Source organism: Schistocerca nitens, chromosome 1 (genome assembly GCF_023898315.1).
Source record: "Schistocerca nitens isolate TAMUIC-IGC-003100 chromosome 1, iqSchNite1.1, whole genome shotgun sequence".
Lineage (NCBI taxonomy): Eukaryota > Metazoa > Arthropoda > Insecta > Orthoptera > Acrididae > Schistocerca > Schistocerca nitens.
In genome coordinates, this window is record NC_064614.1 from 520,387,624 (window position 1) to 520,410,943 (window position 23,320).

At 42.7% G+C, this 23,320-nt stretch overlaps 1 protein-coding gene across 1 annotated transcript in view; it reads left to right on the top strand.

The window, feature by feature from the left end:
- The window catches only part of LOC126236229 (chymotrypsin-1-like), a 34,644-nt gene extending 11,814 nt beyond the window's left edge, over positions 1-22,830 (top strand). The window contains exons 3-6 of the mRNA XM_049945365.1: positions 4,451-4,589; positions 6,263-6,379; positions 6,558-6,713; positions 22,591-22,830. Of these exons, the coding sequence (XP_049801322.1) occupies positions 4,451-4,589; positions 6,263-6,379; positions 6,558-6,713; positions 22,591-22,734 (556 nt within the window). The 3' untranslated portion in view covers positions 22,735-22,830. The remainder of the gene's footprint in view (positions 1-4,450; positions 4,590-6,262; positions 6,380-6,557; positions 6,714-22,590) is intronic.
- Positions 22,831-23,320: the final 490 nt, after the last annotated feature.

Below are 23,320 nucleotides of genomic sequence, written 5' to 3' on the forward strand. Positions count from 1 at the left end.
TCACTAACACTCAGATCAGTTTGGTCTTTCCCTTATGAACAATTTACCAAGCATACCTCTTTACACAATTCATCAAACAGAATAATTCTATTATCTCTAACTCATATCGTACTATCGTGTGCACAATTTTACCTTCACTTCAGCCTATTTATTCTCATCTTTGGTATCAGATGGGTTTGGTACAAATCTTTAAACACAGCACCTCTGATAATGTGTATCCCAAGGGTTAGTAATAGACTCTATCATTGTTCGGTCAGTCTTTCTGGATCAACTAATATGTTTCTGTCCAGCTCATATTATCTAACCCTCTGCTCTGCTATCCCTTCAACGGCTATGATTATTCAAATTACGTAAGAAATAGGGCCCAAACACGATTTCCCAACAGGCCTTATTTTGAAAACAAATATGAACTCAAAATAAATCAAATACTTGAAAAAATGCCAAATAAACAGAAGCAATAAGAGAGCAGAACAAGGTAACAAAGGCGCTGCAGTCTGGAACCGCAAGACCGCTACGGTCGCAGGTTCGAATCCTGCCTCGGGCATGGATGTTTGTGATGTCCTTAGGTTAGTTAGGTTTAACTAGTTCTAAGTTCTAGGGGACTAATGACCTCAGCAGTTGAGTCCCATAGTGCTCAGAGCCATTTGAACCAAGGTAACAAAGAATTCTCCTACCCAGTTTTAGTACACACAATTGTCCAACTGTGAAGCGTCCCAAATCCAAGGATGAGCACTACATTATCTAATTAAGGTACCTCTTCATCAACATGATGATTACGTACTTTATCTATATCTGCTTTTCTCTCGTCCCTTATCCAGGTAATATGCATCACTTTAGTCCTTTTGCTTCATCCAGTTCTTCAATATGATAAACTTCTGAGGTAACCGAACACTGGTCTTTTTGTGTTACCAGGTGCATTTCAACCACCTGTATCTTCAGCTGGAGTGTATCTAAATCAAATTTAAAGAAGGGATAATTTAGAAAATCAATACCCATGATCATATCTGCTTTATGACCTACAATAATTAAGGACGGATTTGTCATCTCAACAGAGACCCATGGTTTAGGGGCAACAGTTCCACTCCATGTCGTCAGTCAAATATAGTTTACTTGTATGCACTGCAGCCAGTATTTACAAGTCACAGGCAATCCGTGCCACCTGAGAGCGCATCTACTATACTGCTGTGTTCCCTGGAAAGTGGTAATCTTTACACTTTCCTAAGGGTGTGAACAAGTATAAAGCCCGAAAAGCGATGGAAGCCTTCCCTTGGAAGAATACTGTGAAACATGAATTGGACAAGGACAACGTGGTATGAACAGCTCTCGAAATCCAGTGGTGGGTAACTACCTACACTCCTGGAAATGGAAAAAAGAACACATTGACACCGGTGTGTCAGACCCACCATACTTGCTACGGACACTGCGAGAGGGCTGTACAAGCAATGATCACACGCACGGCACAGCGGACACACCAGGAACCGCGGTGTTGGCCGTCGAATGGCGCTAGCTGCGCAGCATTTGTGCACCGCCACCGTCAGTGTCAGCCAGTTTGCCGTGGCATACGGAGCTCCATCGCAGTCTTTAACACTGGTAGCATGCCGCGACAGCGTGGACGTGAACCGTATGTGCAGTTGACGGACTTTGAGCGAGGGCGTATAGTGGGCATGCGGGAGGCCGGGTGGACGTACCGCCGAATTGCCGAACACGTGGGGCGTGAGGTCTCCACAGTACATCGATGTTGTCGCCAGTGGTCGGCGGAAGGTGCACGTGCCCGTCGACCTGGGACCGGACCGCAGCGACGCACGGATGCACGCCAAGACCGTAGGATCCTACGCAGTGCCGTAGGGGACCGCACCGCCACTTCCCAGCAAATTAGGGACACTGTTGCTCCTGGGGTATCGGCGAGGACCATTCGCAACCGTCTCCATGAAGCTGGGCTACGGTCCCGCACACCGTTAGGCCGTCTTCCGCTCACGCCCCAACATCGTGCAGCCCGCCTCCAGTGGTGTCGCGACAGGCGTGAATGGAGGGACGAATGGAGACGTGTCGTCTTCAGCGATGAGAGTCGCTTCTGCCTTGGTGCCAATGATGGTCGTATGCGTGTTTGGCGCCGTGCAGGTGAGCGCCACAATCGGGACTGCATACGACCGAGGCACACAGGGCCAACACCCGGCATCATGGTGTGGGGAGCGATCTCCTACACTGGCCGTACACCACTGGTGATCGTCGAGGGGACACTGAATAGTGCACGGTACATCCAAACCGTCATCGAACCCATCGTTCTACCATTGCTACACCGGCAAGGGAACGTGCTGTTCCAACAGGACAATGCACGTCCGCATGTATCCCGTGCCACCCAACGTGCTCTAGAAGGTGTAAGTCAACTACCCTGGCCAGCAAGATCTCCGGATCTGTCCCCCATTGAGCATGTTTGGGACTGGATGAAGCGTCGTCTCACGCGGTCTGCACGTCCAACACGAACGCCGGTCCAACTGAGGCGCCAGGTGGAAATGGCATGGCAAGCCGTTCCACAGGACTACATCCAGCATCTCTACGATCGTCTCCATGGGAGAATAGCAGCCTGCATTGCTGCGAAAGGTGGATATACACTGTACTAGTGCCGACATTGTGCATGCTCTGTTGCCTGTGTCTATGTGCCTGTGGTTCTGTCAGTGTGATCATGTGATGTATCTGACCCCAGGAATGTGTCAATAAAGTTTCCCCTTCCTGGGACAATGAATTCACGGTGTTCTTATTTCAATTTCCAGGAGTGTATATGAAACTAACAAGAGTTAGAGTTCAACTGAATACTAACGAGTCGATTCATTATTTCAAAATATGCTCTAACGTAATGTATGAATGTGTAATACATGAGTGCACTTGTCACTTTGAGTTAATATTAACAACAGACTCTATCGCGACCTCTGCTTTCCTGTTCTTAAGGTAACTATTACAATACCCTTGATTAAATATTAACGCTGATCCAATACAGATGGCAAATGGTGGTGATACAATGATGTAAAATTTAAGCTCAAGACAGTTAAAATGGCATAAATTAAAAGTTTCAGCTGAAACTAGGTAACTACTCTAAGTTAAAATTTAAACCCGCACACCTATCTTAAAAACGCATATGGTAAAACCTTAAACAAAGTTTATAATGATAAACTGATTTCAGTTCAAATTTCAAAACACTCTTCACAAAAAAATTAATTTAGCAATAGAACTTACAATACACACTACGAATGACAGCGGGATCCCTACCCAAGGTTTACACACATGAATTACAGTCGTGGCACAATTTAAAATTTACTCAAGTACTGTAAAGAAGTATCAGACAATTTGAAAACAATCTTAGGAGCCAATCGCCTTCAAATGAACGCCAAATAAGGAGACGCGTACTGTTCAGTTAGAAAAGGTGATTACTTAAAGAGTGATCTGTAACATTAGAATTCATCCAAGGCTACCGCAGTGAGTTTACAGTGGCTTAAGCTTGAAATCATGTTTTATTTCACACTTCAGTCCTGCGTACACTTCTCGGCGATTCATTAAACACGCCATTAAATTCGGATGATAAAACCTGAAACGTAAGTCAGTTACCACCGGTTCCTTAATACACGCAGTGTAAATGGCACCCACAAGGGCACACTCAATGACAATCTTTACAACATGAACAAATAAAATAAACAGATCACCAGCTGTTCAATGGTGGAACTGCTCAGCTTCTCATGGAGTGAACAAGTAGTCGTCCATAAATGCAAGCAGGGTGTAGCGACAATGTAGTGAGACTGTACAGACCTGCCACCTTTGCTCTGAACAACAATCTATTCCGGACAACGGATACTGGAACCAAAAGCGTAGACACCGTTCACTGTCAACACATCTACAAACACCAGTACGGTGCGACCACCGAACAACTGAATCTAGAAGCGGTGGTTCTTTTCAAAGAAACGGTCCTCAACCTCAACGAGATCCAGACAAGACGTTTTCAGACATAAACAGGGCTCTTCTCCAAGCACCGGCCTGGGTCACCACATTCCTTGTGCCGCTGCTGACGCAAAACATCTTCCCTAACCGGCACACGCCGCCTAGTGGACCACGTCACACGACAAGTTACTCTCTGGCAAAGGGAATCTATACCACCACCGACACCACCAGACGGTCACAAAGTCAGGAAAATACACAATGAGTTTTGGGATGCTTCCGCACATGGCACGCTCTTATAGCGTCCTTTGTCCATGGAGTAACTGATATCTCTCAAGTGACATTAAGCAAGCCTGGGTCATGTCCAATTAAAACTTCAGAACACTTTCCGTGGGCTAGTGACGTAACTCAGACACATTTCATTTTAAATAGGTAAACGGGAAAATATTACAGCGTCTCATGTATGGTGAAAAGGTTGTTTTTTCCGGTAACTGAACAAAACCTTCAAGTCACGTACTTGTCTTTACAGCGGGTGGTCTCAGCAGACCATACTGGCCGGCACCAACTCCCAGACCAGTGGAGGCTCCGTCCACCAAGTGGAACAGGTCATCATACACGAGAACTACACTGGCATGGCGGACTCTCTTGCAGATATAGCACTGGTCAGGGTGAGTTTCATGTGGATTATCTATGTATTCGGAATGCCTACGCATCTCGTAAATTCGCAAGCAAAACGCTGTTATAGTAGATTACAGAATAGGTTGTTAATATCTGTTTTTATGAGTCATTTTCTATTTGGAAGGGCCGAAGTTTTTATGAATCATAGTGCGCACTACTTTTTAGGTTACTTTTATAAATTCTGTTGAAGCATTTTTGGATGTGATCTTCACGCTGACTGATGTCGGACAGAGTGCACTGTAGTTTTGTAGCTATAAGTGAACCATGTTCTCCATGCAAGTCCTCGATAAAATGACAAGCATCATTTTACCCGCTTCTACTTCAATTGTATGAATGTAAAATTACGACGTAGGCCTTTGGTAGGGAACATCATGATCGTAAACGTTAAGAAAACAGATAAAAACACACGCTGCTATTTATGAATTTTTACAGGAGTGTACACAACGCTCATATATTGGTGGAGAGATATTAGAGTAGATTACAATCTGTGGGTAACGCAAAAGTTCTCAGGCCCGGCTACATTGTCACTGGAGGGGAAAAGAATGGACGAAAACTGTTATAAGAGACACAGAAGGTATAGGAGTACGGAGCTTCAGTTACCCGAAGTGGAAATCAGAAATTACTGAGGTGTCCTTTTCTAGAGGTACACATTGTATAATTTAAATTTTAAGCGAGGGGACGTGTGGTATGCTTCTGAGGCTTGCTGTCATGTTGCTAGCGTTTCTGTTTTTTCTCGCAGTTGTTCTTCGGATCATAGTGATATGTTTTCCGTACGGTATTAATGGTCGTCACGCAGTACCTCGCTTCGTTCTGTTACTTGTGCGCGCTTGCTTTCGTTCTGTTACTTATGCGCGCTTGCTTGCACTCGCTCAAATACGCAGAAATACACAAGTTACACATAATGTCTTTCTTATTTTTTGGCTCGGACAACATTCTTGAGGGAAGACAATGTATCACCAATTATTTAATGAGTTTTCTCCCGTCTCGAGCATGGTTTTCGGTAGGTTGGACTTGGTTGTAACGCGAATGCCAGAACTGGTACAACCCTCTCATTTATTCCCAACTAGTATTTCCCATTTATCCCAACATCAGCACATCTTACACTTGACTGAATAGCGCCGCGGTTCACAAAGGGCAGGATCCAAAACAACCCGCTCCACTCCTTGGGGTGGAAAACGAAAATATTTTTAAAAAATGCTCGTCGTCGCCTGTATACCGTTGTTAGTGTTGTACCCAGAACGGCCCTTAGTTAAGAGTTGACAATTTTTCCTTCGTTGGAGACCAGTCATAATATTTATTTTGAATGAAATCATTGCCACCATTTGACAGTGTGATTTTATTATTTTTATTGGTTTCACTATTGTGATTTTGGCCGTAGAGACGTTTTCGAGTACAGCGGTGAAAATCAATGTTTGCTATAAACTGATTTTTTCGCCATTGCACTTGAAAATGGTTCTAAAACCGAAATCGCAATAATAAAACAAATAGATAAAAAAGCTCCAATGATTTCAGTGCAAAAAAGTTAGTAATATTGAGCCAAATAGCAGTGGAAGCTGGAACGGTATCTAGAACTGTAAAGTATTAATAGCAAGTGAAGGTATAGGGGACAAAAGTTGTCCACAAGTTAGTGTCAGGTGCGCTTGTGACTATTTCCGTGGTGCAGGTGTCGCCGCCGCTGCCCCTGGACGGTGTGACCGTCTCCACAGTGCGGCTGCCCACGCAGGGCCAGGAGACAGAGGACGGAGCTGCCGGTGTAGCCGCTGGCTGGGGGTACCTCTCGGTAAGTACAGGTCACCCGGGCTGGCTGCTTCTTCCCATACTCCACTCGCAATACGCTTACCAAATAAAAGTACGCTTGTGAGTCGGTTCAAAATGCTGTACGGCTAAGTGAATGAAGCAATGAAATCTACTTCAGTATCAATCTTCCGTGTACAATACGTCGATGGAATTCATTTCAGAGTGACTACGGGAACGAAACGCTGGCTCCATGGCTGCAGAAACTCGACGTTATCGTTATCAACAACGAAGACTGTCAGAAGGACTACAGATTCAACATTATCTTGCCAGAACACATTTGTGCAGGAAATCCGCAGCCTCAGCATGGAGTGTGCGGGGTGAGTATCTGCAACGTTTCCACCCCCCATCACTGTTACAATAAAGACACGTAAACATCTACAGTGTATATAACTTAATAATTTTTCGGTATGAATGGTGCTGTTTGTACGAAACTTCGCTTCTCAGAAATTTGAAACGGCCTGGAAAAGAATGATATCTTGCATGTGTCATAATGACTAGATGATGGAAGATACCTCGTCCTTTGTCGTTTTCAATCTCTGTGTTCATTTAACCTCCTTTCTACCAACGATATCGTATGCTTGGACGATCAGAACATTTACTTCAATGTCCATTTGTTTTTGAAACTAATGTTTTGACTGTCACATGTAGTAAACACTGGGATGTGTTTCCATAGTGAGATTTTCACTCTGCAGCGGAGTGTGCGCTGTTGTGAAATTTCCTGGAACTCGGGACCTTTGCCGTTCGCGGAACAAGTGCTCTACCAACTGAGCTAACCAAGCACGACTCAGGCCCCGTCGTCACAGCTTTACTTCTGCCAGTACCTCGTCTCCTACCTTCCAAACGTCACAGAAACTCTCCTGTGAACCTTGCAGAACTAGCACTCCTGAAAGAAAGGATATTGCGGAGACATGGCTTAGCCACAGCCAGGGGGATGTTTCCAGAATGAGCTTTTCACTCTGCAGCGGAGGAGACGAGGTACTGGCAGAAGTAAAGTTGTGAGGACGGGGCGTGAGTCGTGCTTGGGTAGCTCAGTTGGTAGAGCACTTGCCCGCGAAAGGCAAAGGTTCCGAATTCCAGTCTCGGTCCGGCACACAGTTTTAATCTGCCAGGAAGTTTCACTGGGATGTGTTCTTAATATACCCACATGCCGTCCAATTGCTAGTTTATCTAATGACGTTAACCTCGTGTTCCTTCTAGTCTCAACAATCCGCCACATTTTCTGAGACGTAAAAAAATTAATGCCTCTCAGTGCCTTGAATTTCTCTCAGCTTCCTTAAGATTTCAACCCTTCATTTCCGCATTATGAATGGCTGTAACCCTACTTGTTTGCTACACAACCTACTCTGGATGTTCGTAGTTTGCAATACTAAGTCTAATTCTACAGCTGCATTTACATCCAAACTCTGGGAAGCACTGTGAAATGTATGACAAAAATTCCTTCCCACTTTAACACGTATTATGTTACCTTCCTTTTCCGTTAGCGAATGGAAGGCAAGAAGAATGCTGGTCACTGTGTGCGTTTTATGTAGTCTAATTTTGTCTTCGCATCCCTACGGGAGCGATGCATAGCATGCTATAGTACATGCATTAATTTATCAAGATGGTCCAAGTGGGCTGACGCGGGAATGTTGACATCTCTCTTCAAGTATCAGCCACTTTTACTGCTTTTAACCATTCTCGTAACGACTCGCATGTGTCAAACAAAACTGTATACGTCCAGGAGCTCCTGTTAAACGTATTTGATGTGGATTTCACAAATTTCTCGAATAGGACAGAAGAGTATTGTCTAAGCAGCTTCCTTTGTAGAGTAAGTGCCCTATCCCAGTATCCTACCAAGGAAACTAAAACAGCTTTTCCTACGAGTCAGTCGATGCGAACATTGTAATTCATGCCATCCGTTGCTACACATAAAATATCTCTCACTGACGCTTTAGTCTTATGATACTACTTTTCTACGTTTTGCCATTGTATTTCTGAACATCTAAAGCAAGTTGTCAATCTTTGCAGCTCTTTGAAATCTTACTAATCTTACTGAAGGTGTAGTGTTTTTATTTTATGTAACTACAGATAAACGTCCATTGGTAAATATATGACTTTATTGTTAATGTAGTGTGGCATGTCGTTAACATAAAACGTGAACACTGAACAGCACAGATCCCAACACACTTCCCTGGGGGACACCTGTAATTACTTCTACATCTGTCAGTGAAGCGCGAACCACGATAACACGATGTGTTCTGCCTCCCTGGACTCCTTGACTCCCGTATCAGATCCACCAAGCCACTCTAGTAAAGACTCGTAAAGTCATTAATAGTCTGGACACTATGCGAAAACACAAACACACATAGAACTAACATAATGTTACAGTAATAATATATTTTCCATACTATTTCTCTTGAAGTTAACTCAAGGAAATGAAGTACACTATCGCAACAAAATAAGATGTTATCTCACTTTAGTTGGGAAAGTTATTTTATATTAGTAGATCAAACGTCAGTGGGTCAAAGTGTACTTAATCAACGTGCATCAAGTCCCTATACAGATAATTTAACCCAAATGTATTACAAAAATGTTATACAGGTATGTATGTATTCATGTTCCGCACCTTCTCCTATGTCACTGGAGAGATTTCAACCGAACTTGGTACACATACCCCTTACAGTCTGGAGAGAATCGCTGTAGGAACAAGAAACACCTACCTTTCAAAGGGGTGGTGTGTAGTCCACGAAGCTCGAATACCCAGATTTTATTCAAGCAGTATTTCATAATGAGAGCACTTAGTGACCTGCGACAAACTGAACACGTAGTTTCAAATCTTTACGAAGCATTTTCTCGCTGATAACCCACACAAAATGATGAAAGGAAAAAAGTTTATACCTCACTGCTTTTTCGCTGTTCATTCAGTAAAATTGTCACATCGGGTATGACGTGTGAATTTATTCCTTCATTTCTATTAGCACTATTGTCAACATATTTCGAAGACGATATCAACATATGCCGTTGAATATACCTGCAAAGTTATGTCACTGTACGACACGTATTTCAGAAGGTATGACATAAACATTGATAAACGTGAAAACGAAACTGCAGGGCGAAATTCGCCAGAGACGCAGATGAAATATGGGACAAATATGTGTGAAATACGTTAAATATAAGTGACAAAGCTACAGATAAAAATATGTCATAGACCCCTGGATCAATTTCAACAAATTTGATATACATATTACTTACTGTGGGGATAAGAAGTCTTACTGAGTTGGGGTGGTAAGATGATGAGAGAATAGGGAGTGGAAGACATGAATAGAAGGAGAGAGAGAGGAGAGATATGGTGAGAAAGAGATGGACAGAGAGAGTGAAATGGAAAATGGACTGTGAATAGGAAGAGGAGATAGGGAGAGTAGAGAAGGAAATGGACTGGGAGAGGGAGAGGAGAAGATGGACAGAGAAGATAAGAGGAGATGAACGGAGAGAGAGGGGAGGAGGACATAGACTGAGAGAGAAGGAGGTGTACAGAGAGAGGGGGTAGAAGGAGATGAACAGGTGGGGGCACAGAACAGACAGACAAGATATTGAGAAGAGGAGGTAGAATAATAGAACTGGAGTAAATACATACCAGCTAGTTATGCATGAATGATTGTCGTCAAGAATAAGATGCTTTATAGAAAAGTGAATTAAAATATAACTTGAGGTCCTGTATCTTCTCTTCCAGGCTCTTCATGATCAGTACTCTCAAGGTCTCGTGAGAGAAGTCATTGCAGTGTCACTGTCTAGTTTCAGGGAAACTTGTTGGAATTTGTAAAAAAGTCACTTTAAACTGTGATGTTAGCTAACGGTAACCATAAGCACCGTGCTGCGTTAAATAGGATATAGCAACATGTATGAAAAAAGACTGTAAAGAGGCCTAACTATACCTTTTGAAAAAGCTGCATTGTGAAGGAATAATGGCTGGAGCGGGCAAGTGTTGTTACCAGACCATGGCAGGAACCATCTTATGAGCTACGTGATGGGACAACAGAGCAACATAGATGCCTCAGAGCTGTATAATTAGCTGTGAACTTTGAAGGAGATTGATTTGGAGCCCTGCAGCACCACCTCGATTCCAGGACCACGCTAGACGATGAGATCACTAGGCTCCGTCATCTGCAGCTGTGGTCTGGCCAGCTGCCTTCTCCACTAAGTCGCCATCTGTGAGACTCAGTGCCACAGCGCCGCTGACTTCTCAACCGTGCCTACCACCGCCAGACTCGTGGCAGCAGACAGCGGGTCATGTCCTATGGATGGCAGTCTTCCCTCGTCACAGTGATGGATGCGAGCCAGGCCTGAGTCACCTAGGTACAGGTACTCAACAACGGAACACAGTTACAGCAAGGCCGACCACGGTGGCCGTGCGGTTCTGGCACTGCAGTCCGGAATCGCGGGACTGCTACGGTCGCAGGTTCGAATCCTGCCTCGGGCATGGGTGTGTGTGATGTCCTTAGGTTAGTTAGGTTTAAGTAGTTCTAAGTTCTAGGGGACTTATGACCTAAGATGTTGAGTCCCACAGTGCTCAGAGCCATTTGAACCATTTGAAGTTACAGCAAGAGGAAGAAACGTGCCAATGACTGGGCCTTGGCCCCTTGCAGACTACCAGCCGCTGCTATATCTGACGCCAGCAGTGCAAGGCACTGATGCATGAAACTCTTCACTGAGGCTGAAGCCTACTGCCTGCCTCCTGGCCCCTACCGCGTGTTGGCCATCGTTAGCCTGTCACACACAGAGACTACCTCACACTGTCAACGACGAGATGTGGAAATGAGATGCAATAAATTATTTATCTCTACCATCAGTCTGTCACTGGGCCCAACCAGCCAATCACTCCACATCGCACCCTGCTGAGTGGCGCCAGAAATTGGCCTCTCCTCTACCGAGTGGTGTCAGGGGAACTGACTTAGCGACCTGTGGACAACGAAGTGTTTACCACCCCTTGCAGCATGACGTTCGTACCACAGCCTCCAGTATCTTTGTTATGGGGTGAGTGTGTTTTGGTGACCATCATGGGGGTCGAAAGTTAGGGGTCAGTATAACTGCAAAATTTATGTGGAGCTTGAAGAACCTGTGGATGTCTCCCATTTTAAAGATAACTCTGGACCCTGAGCGACGTGCAGAGTGTTATTTACTGGGGCGTTCTGCCCCCTGCATTGGAAGGGTGGCAGTTGTTTATTTTAAGTTTCAGAGTTTTGGTCATACGTCAAGACAATGAGGGAGTCCAAGTGGCCCATGATTAGACTTTAAAATTAAGTGTGTCAGTGATACAGCCTGAAAAATGTTGTGTTCTTGTTACTGTTGGGTTGTTGAATTTGTAAATATGAATAAGGGTGATGCAATTGAGAAACCAAGGACACAACGTGTCACCGGTGAGCAAGCTACCTAATCATTAGTTAATAGGGTACCAGAGAACACTTTTGTGAATAAGTGGCTAGCAGAGAAGGATGAGGGGTTGGGGTGGTTGAAATCGCGGAGTCGTGAAGTCAGCTCTTGCGAATCTTCCTGCTCACTTTTCCAGTGGGGCATCCGAGGACGTGCTACCGTTTGTGGAGGATCTCTTGTCAGCAGTTGACATAGAGGGTTGGTCGCAGAAACAGTTGTTGGAAATCGCAAGATTGCGCCTGTCGGGAGAAGCAAAGTCCTTTGTATGATGCACAAGGCGGAAACTTTTTGGCAGCTCAGCCAAGGATTGGTGCAAAGATATACGGTAAGAAGCGGAATACTGCAAGGTTTTTCCATGAACAGTTGAGTGCAATTTCCAAGGGACCTAATAAAGCTGTAGAGAATTTTGAGGACAGAATCAGAAAAATTAATATTCATAAGTATTAACTGACGCAGAGTGATGAGGTAGACTAGATGTTGTTGCAGGAAACCGAACAGGGATTTAGAACTAGAAGTGTCGAGCAGGAGCCGCAATTGTTTGTCTAGGGATCTTCATGCGCCAGTAATGGTAGCAACGGAATTTGAAATTGATGTTGCGACAGAGGAAAGAGATCGACGAAATGCGTTTGCATCGGATATAAGGTGATTTAACTGTTTGTGTACGAGGGAAGTGCAGAGGCAGTGCCACAGCCACGAAATTGTACGGGTGGTAGGGACTATGAGCCATTTTTGTGGAAATAACAGTAGGGTGGTATGAACCAGAAGCAGTATTATGGGTATAATGCTAGGGGTGGTCTGGATGATAATAAGCAAACGTTAAACTTAAAAGAGAACCATAGAACCGCCGAAAGGCGTTCCTAGTAAAGGATAATGAAGCAAATGGTGATTGCAGAAGTGGAATGTGTCAAAATGGAGTGTTGAAGGGACTGATATTGCGTCAATGTTTAGTGTATCCAGACAACGCTTTTCTTTTTCAAAGGATATGTGTCACTTTGTGTTGGAAGAAGTAAATTAGTAGAGTCAGGTTATTAATAAGGATCGCGTGAATACAGACCCGCGGTTGAACACAGGTGGTGTGAGATTTTTAAGTAACAGGGATTCCCTGGGCCTAACGAACTGTTATAGAAAATTCGTGAGAGGATTTGCGTATATAGCACGAGGTGTTAAACAAATACTGGAAAACGGCATCAAATTTGTCTGATCTGAGGAGTGCGAGAAACCGTTTGACAAGTTAAAGGAAATATTAAAAAATACTTGTTTTGAAAAATCGGGGAAAGTGAGGTGCCAAGCGACCATAGGCCTATTCACTTCGCTAACAACATATGATAAAGCACCATGATATCAAAACCATGAGAAGTTGTAGAGTGTGTAGCACAATAGGTGCCAAAATAAATGTCCTGTAGCATCATGTAAGTTAGAAAATAAAAAATAACCCACTCAGATAGCACAAAAAATGCTGAAACGTGTCTGGGTGAAACAAAACAGAAAAAAGATGTCTTGCATAAGCCGGAATTCCTCGTCCTATTGCTCAACTGCATCAGAGCATCTGGAACATTACTGCGATACACCACGAAGCGTCGAGCTATACGTCAGTTACAAAAAACAGTTGTATTTTCCTATAAGATGGATTTTGATAGTTTTTAGTACGTTTCTGAAGGTGGATGTAACTAGATAAAGAAAACGCATTTACGCACTATTACGAAGAGGAAGTTTTCGTAATCTTATTTGGAGAATATTGGGGCGAGATATCGACATGAATTCAACTAGGCTCTCGCCCCATGTCCATCCCTCCCCCCCCCCCCCCCCCTCCAATGACTATGGACCTTGCCGTCGCTGGGATGGCTTGGGTGCCCATATGATACAGAGAGCCATATCGTAGGTGCTACCACAATGAACGGGTATCTGTCGATAGGCCAGACTAACGTGAGATTCCTGAAGGGGGAACGCAGCCTTTTCAATTGTTGCAAGCGCAACTGTCTGTGTGATTGATTGATCTGGCCTTGCAACATCATCCAAAAAGATCTTGCTGTGCTGGTATAACAAACAGCTGGAAACAAGGCGACGCTCCATATGCAGTCGGGCTAAATCAGGTGATGCTAGGGGAATTGGATTAGTAAACGAGATACTTAAAGTAATAGGTCATTTTGATTCTTTGGGCAGCAAAATTACTGATGGTAGCCAAAATAGAGAGGATATAAAATTTACTCTGGCTATGGTAAGAAAACCGTTTTTGAAGAAGAGAAAACTGTGAACATCGAATATAGATTTAAGTGTTAGCAAACTTTTTTCTGAAGTATTTGTGTGGAGTGTAGCCATACACGAAAGTGAAACATGGACGATAAATAGTTTAGACAATAGGACAATAGAAGCTTTTTAAATATGGTGCTACAGAAAAATGTCGAGAATTAGATGGATGGATCACGTAACTAAACAGAACTGGAGATTGAAAGGAAGTTCGTGGCGTAACTTCACTAAAAGAAGGGATAGGTTCGTAGGACACATTCTGAGACATCTAGGGATTGCCAGTTTAATATTGGAGGGAAGTGAGGAGCAAACATCGCAGATGAAGACCAAGAGATTAATAAAGTAAACAGATTCAGAAGGATGTAGGATGCAGTAGTTGTTCGGACATGAAGAGGCTGACACAGTATAGAGAAACTAGTCTTCCGACTGAAGACCGTAACAACCGTAACTCACTGGAGTGTTAGCCTGTTTCTTGGCCACATACAGTTACTCCGCTGCAAAGAGTTATTTAAGTGCTACCTGTATTAATATTTGGGTTAGCATTGTTTGAGGCCTTCCCGACGGACTGATTGCAAATATAGTTCTCGGGCGAGGCACTGTATACCGTCGTGGAGTTTCCACTATATTTCGACGCCGAACGTACCGCCGGAGCTGTAGTTTTTTTTTTTTCGTTTATTGTAATTTAAATTCCCTCGCCCCATGTGATGGGGTTGGACTGTCAGCAGATACAAGTTACCATATAAGAGTAAAAGTTTAAAACATATTATAAAACTGGACACGGCGGTTGACGAAGTGAGTGGCATATTGAAAAGACAGAGATTCAGTTGCATAATTTGATATATACAAAAAACGGATTTGTTGATTAAGTGAAAGATTAGCACAGATGAAACGGCAAATGAAAGTTTCAGAAAAGTAAAAAGATGGAAGCAGAGTCGCGTAAGTTAAGAAGTAAAACACTGGTGTGCTGGTTGATTAATATAGAGACATACATGAGTGAAATGACGACTGGACCTACATTGCCAGGAAGAGGGTTATCATGGGATCGTAACGGTTGGGGTAACGAGTAAGAAGGTGATTGTGGGGGCGGGTATTAGGAGGACGAATGCGGGAGAGTGAAGAGGGATGCCGTTCCGACTAAACGTTAGGATGTGGGTGGAGAGGACTCGAGAGGATGGAAGCTCTGAGCGGGAGAGGTGGGGTGGGTTCCGATTAGATCTGGCAGAACGACTATACATCAGGGCGGATTTCATGGTCAGGTAACGGACGCGATTTAAATTTCGTTGGGAGATGATGTGCAGAGTGTGTGGAGACATAGTGTTGGGTGAATGAGACGCGCCAGAGTACCAGGAGCAGTGATTAGGGGGGGAGACTATAGGATGGGTTGTGTCGATTTTAAGGGTTATGTAGAATATTCGGAGGTGTTCAAGATGGAAGAGGAGAGAGGGGAAATTTATAAGATGTTAGAGAATGAGGGTGGAGAAGAGTAGCAGATTCAGAAGGGTAGGCAGAGTGGATGGGGTTGAAGGATCTGTAGGACATCATAAAAGGAGGGAGAAGCGAAATTTTACTCCACATTTTCGTAGCAAGCTGAGGCAGTGACCGAGCCTCCTATTTGTGACAATCTGAGAACTGAGCAGGCGTTAACGCGCTAAATTTGTTGACCTATGGCGTAGATACGCTGGTCGGTAGCGAGAGAGACAGCTACGCTATCTGTCGGAAGACGAACGAACTCGCGGAGACTGTCGATCGTACCGCGCACTGCCGTCGGCCGCCCACCGTCGCCGTTGTCAACCGAATATCTATGTCGCCACAGCAGCGTCATCTCTCGTACGACCATTCTTTGTGGTCGCTGTGATCTTAACATGGCCAGCACTGTATCCCATGCCGAGCTGAACTGGTATCCTATGTCCCTGTTAAGCTGATTAGTCGAGCTGCGAATTTCCACTGTTCCTTTAAAAACGTTGACAGACGAAACTGTTTGGGACGTTTCCTTCTATGAGAAGATCATGACGGGTACCCATTAACTTCATGTATTACAATTGCGGTTGTTTCCGCAACTGACTGCTGACTTGGAGAATTTCATCATCCAACTAGATGGACAATACCCTCACTCGACCACTGATGTTTGTCACTACTTAAACAAACTTCGCCATCACCGTACTGAGTGCAGTGGTGAAGATGATGTGGCTCAGTTCCGTTCGCCGACCAGGTCATCTGACGTACAGTCTCTTGACATTTTCCTATGGGGCAAATTATACAAAATCAATTTCATTACTACAGGACTCGTACTATGCTAACTAAATAAAGAGTAAATAATTAGAACAGCATTATTTTTCTAACGTAAAAAGCAAGTTACAGGACAAATACAACCTTATATCACCGATACTCAAATTAGAAGTAGAAAGAAAGATTAGTTCTATTAGTTTAAGAAAAGTGATCGACTCACCAAGTTAACCGAGGGCGCTAATGCGCTACTTCCTGGAGGCGCGCCGGCCCCGAATCGAACCCGCCTGGCGAATTAACGACGAGGGCCCGTGTGCCGGCCAGCCTGTATGTGGTTTTTAGACGGTTTCCACATCCCCCTAGATGAATACTGGGCAGGTCCCCATTTTCCGCCTCAGTTACACGACTTGCAGACGTTTGAAAACGTTCGCACTATTTCACGGATTACACTAGACGCAGACAGCTGCGGTACAGTAATTCTGTCCCGAGGGGTACAGGGTGGTGACAGGAAGGGCATCCGGTCATCCTCCGCCAAATCCATAGTAACAAGGCCGAACCCGCGTTGAAGTGGGACAAAGGCCCAAGGAAATGATGATGATGATCAGTTTAACATAAGTGGTCGAAAATGTGCTTCAAAGATAACTGAGATACAAGGATGAAGTTATTTTTTGAGACGTAAACTTATGTCTCACACTGAAATACCAAGTTCTGACAGAGTGATTGCTTTAAATAAAATGTTTCGCTGCTCAGAGTTCTTCAATGGCGGAGACAATGTGTATCATAGCATATGGATGCGTCATTCAAGGTCACTTCACCCACGTCACTCAGCAGTTTGAAGATTCAACGTACAAGAACGCAGTTACATAGCCGTTGTAAAAGGAACATGGAGTAATTTCGTTAAAACAATTGTCTTGTTATAAAATAATATTGGTTTCCTGGAAACAGTTCAGTAAATCAATAGGCAAGGAATTATCTCTGTGTCCTGACATTCATGTAAGTGATTTGAGAGCTACAGGTTTGATAAAATTTTGCAGTAAGTTTTATTGTTTTTAGGCATTCTCGTAACGACTCCTATAGGTCTAACAAACCTACGACCATTGTTGCCGTCCTTCTTTGTATACGTTCAATAGTTTCAGTTAAACCTACTTAATACGGATTTTAGAGATCTGAGAAATTTTCAGGATGGGAAACATTAGCGTTATGTAAACAGCTTCCTTTGTAGACTAGCTGCATTTTCCCAGTATGCTGGCAATGACCGGTCCTGCTTTACCTACAACTCAAAGCAAGTGGTCATTCTAATCATTCTAATTCAAGCCAATCTGTTGTTGCCCACAGACTATGACACTGATATTTTACACATAGTGTACTAATTTTAAGCGCTTTTAGAGTGCACGAGCTTATATTTCTGAAAATTGAAAGCAAGTTGTCTATCTTTTCAGCCCTTTGAAATCTTACTGATCTGACTGAATGTATAGTTTTTTCATTGTACTTAATTACAAGTAAACCCTCATTTACACATGTATTAATACTATTTACCAGGTCAGTAACATAAGATATGGAGAGAACAGGTTTCAACACACTACATTTTAAATATTAATACGATGCAACGCTATCACATCTTCCCAACTGACCACTCCTATCACTATTGAGAAATGTGGTACACATCTGGACTTTCGAAAAGTTAAATTTTTAGGCTAATATTGAATTATTTTATTCGATGATATACGCTTTGCCCAGCTGCATCAGAAAGTGCAGGACACTACGTTGATGCACCATATAAAGTGGACGTACATGACCGTTGCTCGAAACAGTTGCTTTTTCTCATACCATGAATTACGGTAGTATGGTATGTCTCCAGAGGTCGATGTAACTAGACAAAAGCAGAGCATTTACCAATAATATGACGAGTAAGTTTTTGTACTCTGATTTGGCGAATGTTTGGACCAGAAGTCGACATTTGCTGCGGTAATAACATTCAGATAGCCCACAGATTCTGTGGTTCGTTGGGTAGCAAAGCCTCCATTGAATCCCATATATACATGTATCAGTATTACCTGTGTATGTGCCATGGTGCATTCGTTGTAGTTCTTCAAAACGGCGAATACTGAACGTTTGTCTAACAGGAAATGTGGCACTTCTGAGAAGGAGAATTCTTCTCAGTGTCTCGTGTATCTAAGCCAGTGTCATCATAAGCGTCCTGTGCACTAATCTTGTTGAATCAGCATCTACTGTACTCTGCTCTAAGTTGCATTTATCTTCTTAACAGAATGAGGAAACTACCAATATCAATAATTATGAGAGAACCATTGACCTCCAAATTATAGTTACATTATACTTATATTTTTGAAAAACGTGGATACTCTTACAAGAGTACATTGTGACAACGTAGCTACATTAAGCTCTATGTTTTTTTTCCTTCTTTTTCTCACGCAAATAGATATGAAATGATGTCTCATCCCTAATGTATAAACACTTGCTGATCCGTATCTCCTCAACAGTACCAGTGTGTCCTAATTCCATCTATTGGTTGGTTGCCGTAACATTTAAGTTAAACAATGTATGTGGCGTCCTGTATAATTTGGTTCTTTGACAGCATACTGTCTCAAATTAGAACCCAGTTAATATTCAAACTTCTTTGTTTCTTATGAAACCATATTACTGAGAAGAGGAACTCCGTTTCTCTTCAGAATTCTAAATCTCCTTCACTCATATGATCTTATCATATTACATTTGCATGTGTAACACTTGCGCATTTACTACATATTCTCTATTGTTTAGTTTGTTGAACAACGTACAATTTAAACAGTTGGTGCACATAATTTGTGCTGTTGCTAAACGATTCTTTCTAATTCTTTGATCGTCGACGCTTTTCGACCGTTATTAAACTGTGAGCTGTCATGAATAATCGATCTGCATATTGCAATTGATTCTTTACCTCGTTCCTTATTGCTTTTATGCTCATAATGTATCAATTCTGTCGATGAAGTTTCAACACAGACATTTTTATTGAGGAGTTGCAGTAGTTTGTCTTTTATATTTTACAGTAATTAATTTTTAGCCGATATTATTATCGAGAGTAACATATTTAGCTAAGCTAGTGTCATCGTACAACAAACTGCCCATGCCATTTACCACGCCATGGGCCGCGAAGTTCACTAATCTTTGCCGTTGGTTCTTCCTATAGTTAATGCAAGACTCTTCATGGAAAAGAGTTGTGAACCAATGTGTCGTATGAAAAAAACGTGTACACTGTTAGCCATTAAGACTGCAACACCAAAACGTAAGTATAACAAATAACAAAATTCTAGTTTTTGCACGTGCACCTATCACGCGTTATTAAATTTGTATTTGGTTTGGAGATATACAAGAAGCGAATTTTAGTACAGAGCAAATGGAGCAAAAACCTGGCTGGTCATCTAATCGGAACTGAGATCGGATGACAGTCTGTGTTACTCCAACTCTGTGCTGGAGTTCGTGTATTGTGGTGTGTTTCTCTGCATCCCAAGACCAAATGTTTTACCAGGAGAATGTTCTGACCAGGGCAATAGCCGAACAACCTCTTTACTAAGTTAGGTAACATTTAGTGTCGAGTTACCTCGTTGGAGGATAATGTAAAGGAAACCTCGAAGGTAGGGCACAGCCACAGGCCCTAAAACTTCAAAACGTAGCGGTTGTTGTTCAAACTACCGGTCGCATGAACTGGTAGTGACCGTGTTGTATTCCCTATGTCGCCTCGTGTTATCGCACCAGTTGCCAGGTCCGTATGAAGATGACGACTGGGATCTGGTAACGTTAGATCTCCTCAGAAAAGCATCTTGTGGATGTTGTACGCAGAGTCCTCTAAGAAAACAAGTTGGTATCAACCCTCCATCCGGTGTTGTCGTTGGATGCACCACCGTCCGTCCGCTTCTGTGCTGGCGCGTCGAGGGAAGACGTGAGAATCATTGCCGTGCAGACAGCACGTGGTGCTGTTGTGTCATCGTACTTTCCATGTGGATTATTGTCTTCCTTCAAGTAAGCATATTTGCTGACTCAAGGCAAATGGTGCGGTTGGGCGATACTGCTCGGCGGAGTGAACTTTCCTCTCTCCTCTTGGGCGCTAGTCACGTGTGGCCGTTGAGATACTGCATGACGCTGAACCAATTGATTCCACATTCACGTAGCGGTCGCAGGCTCCTGACCAAAGCGAGTGGCAGTATGGCGGAACAGTAAACTTCACTCCGGACGGGCCACGATCCTGCCGCAGTCGCGTTCCGACAGCTGTTGGCAGACACATCTACCTCTTACACGAGGCACAGTGCATTCTGCTCAGAAACAACCAACATTGAAAAATAGCTTCTGATTGAGAAACCCACATTATAACCTTCTCTTATTTACAGAATATAAATGGAGTTACTTTGAACGATTGAATTGAAATGCAAATCATTTGCGTACTCAAGATGTAGCACATTTGATGCTAGTTTAACGTTTATTTGATGCCTTATTCACAGTATTGCATGTTCAATGGTGAGGAGTGTGCAGTAGTGTGCATGCTATTAAATCTTTGACTTTATTCCATTTTATAGGCAAAGACATATGCCTACACGCACATCTTTTACAAAGTGCATATTAAAATGAGGTCGCCTTGATCTTTCGAGGAGTCGGTTGACTTAGTTATCTAAATTAACTGTTGAATTTTCAGTTTCGATCACGTCTTAATTTTTATGAACAAATAAATGGTTCTATCTTTTCAACCATGAGCAGATCAGTTTACGACTTTATATCTCGCGTGTAGTTCTCTTACAAGATTTGATCATAGTTGTACAGCCGAAACCAGTTATGAGTTCAGATATACTAAAATATGTCCAAGACTTCCAGTTCTAAAGTTTGAATGAGAAGTGCTTTATGTTTCTTTAAATTTCTCTTACGCATAGAATCTTCCACCATCTTTCGTGTGTGCTTTCGGGACAGCGGTGTTTCTTGCTCCGATATTTCAATTAACAGCCGAAACATTGGGAGAGGAAATATCGCTGTCATGGATTCTTTCTCATTCTGTTCAATATCGTCCTAGACACCGATGCTGACGAATGTGAGAAAGAAAAGAAAAGTGGGTGTGGGAAGCCAATCCTACAAGGCTTTTCCAAAAACAGCTTTCCATGCCATACCTCGCATTTAAGAACGATCTGGCGATACTGAGGACGAAGAAACTGCTGCAAAACAGCTACAGAAACGTAAGGAATGTGCAGAAAATGTACTGTTACAAACCTCATTCGAGAGAACTGAATTCTTATGTTCAAAGACAGAAATTTGCTAGCCTGAAACAAACTAATGTAAAATCAACACGGTCCCGTAATTTAAATACCTCGGAGTTCATCTAAGGGACAGCCCTTGAAAAAAATATCTCGGAAAAACCGCCTCCAAAAAGTAAAAAAGCATTAGGGTTAATCATAAACACCTACAACAAAAAAAGCGTGTCAAGACGGAAAAAAATTCGCCACTACAATAAAGTCATAAAACCAACAGTCCTCTACGCAAGCGAAACACTGACACTCATCAGAAAACGGGAACTCGAAGAAATCAAGAGAGAAGAAGAGAAAGATCATTAGAAAAATCAAAACAACAGAAAAGTTTTCAAGTGTCGAAACTGACATAAAGAAAAGGAGAATGAAATCCTTTGGTCATCCCAAAAGACAGGGAAAGTGGCAGGCAAAAAGGTTAATAGACTATGTAACATTATTTAAGAACTCAATGCGTTGGCCGAACAAAATTCGAAAGGCCCTCAAAAATGGAAACATAAGGCCAATGAAGATTTTGGAAAGAGACACCTTCATACACAATGTAGACGAAGGGGAAGTTGCATCAGAGCAACGGAAACAAAAACAGTACAGACCGAAGTTATATGCGATTGCAGGTTTTCTCGGAGTATTTCAGCCATGAAATCTTCACGGGTTATCAGCCAAGTGGCATCCATGATCTTCAGGCGAAGATGATGGATACACAATCCATTTAAATGTTGCGACTAGAAGACGAAGCCTCTCGGCTGACAACCCGTGAAGATTTCGTAGCAGACCAAAGTTGTCGGAAGAACGTGAGCAAGCCTTCTCGGAAAGAATGAGAGCCTATTGGAACAACGATAAAATCCTAAAGAAAAGTTTATTGGATTATTTCCTTAACGCCTTTCATTAACTGGCAAAATTCGCTAATAACAATATAATAATAATAATGACCATAATAATAAATGTCGTGAAGGAGCTTAAATAGCGTACTAAAGTAGATTGTTTTAAATTTTCTTTTTATTGTTACTGCCATCGGAACAACTATACGTAGTGAATTTGTTTCCAGGGTGACTCTGGCGGTCCTCTCTACGTGGACGGGCTGCTGGTGGGCACCGTGGACTTCATGCTGTACTGTGGCGGCATCACGCCACCCAGCGTCTTCACGAGGGTCGCTTCCTTCGTGGACTGGATACAGAACAACATCCAGTAGGTCTGGCGTTGTGCGTGGAAAGTGAACCATGATCAGTATAAAATGTCTCAAAGTTTTCTTTATTTTCTCCTCAATAAAAGAACCCTAACATGAAAATGCATTATGTTGCACTGTAACACCTTCCACGAAATTGTTTCATTACATGGTGACAGTAGTCAAACGGATTTTCGAAAAATATCAGCTGACTGGCACTCATGTAAATTTCTTTCGTTAAACCTCAGTTATTTTACTGTCCATGGTCGATTTAAGATGGGAGGAAAGATGTCGTAAGTAACACTTGGGATCAAAAACATATATAAATTTTACTCTTGAATACATTTAAGGAGCTTGAAATCATTATTCACCAAAAAAATTATTCAAGTCTTTTAAATTAACAGTTGGAGTTCCACGAAACGACTTTTATCGATATTAAAAAAAAAATCACTGAAGAAGGATTGCTGTTTCTTCGTTTTCTCATAAAATAAGCTTACTAACAAACTTTATAGAATGTTTCACTGAACCTATTTACGTATTTTGCTTTCACCAAGCGACTCCGTCACTTTTTTTATATTTTCTGTATTTTATTGCCTAAATTTTTTAATAACAT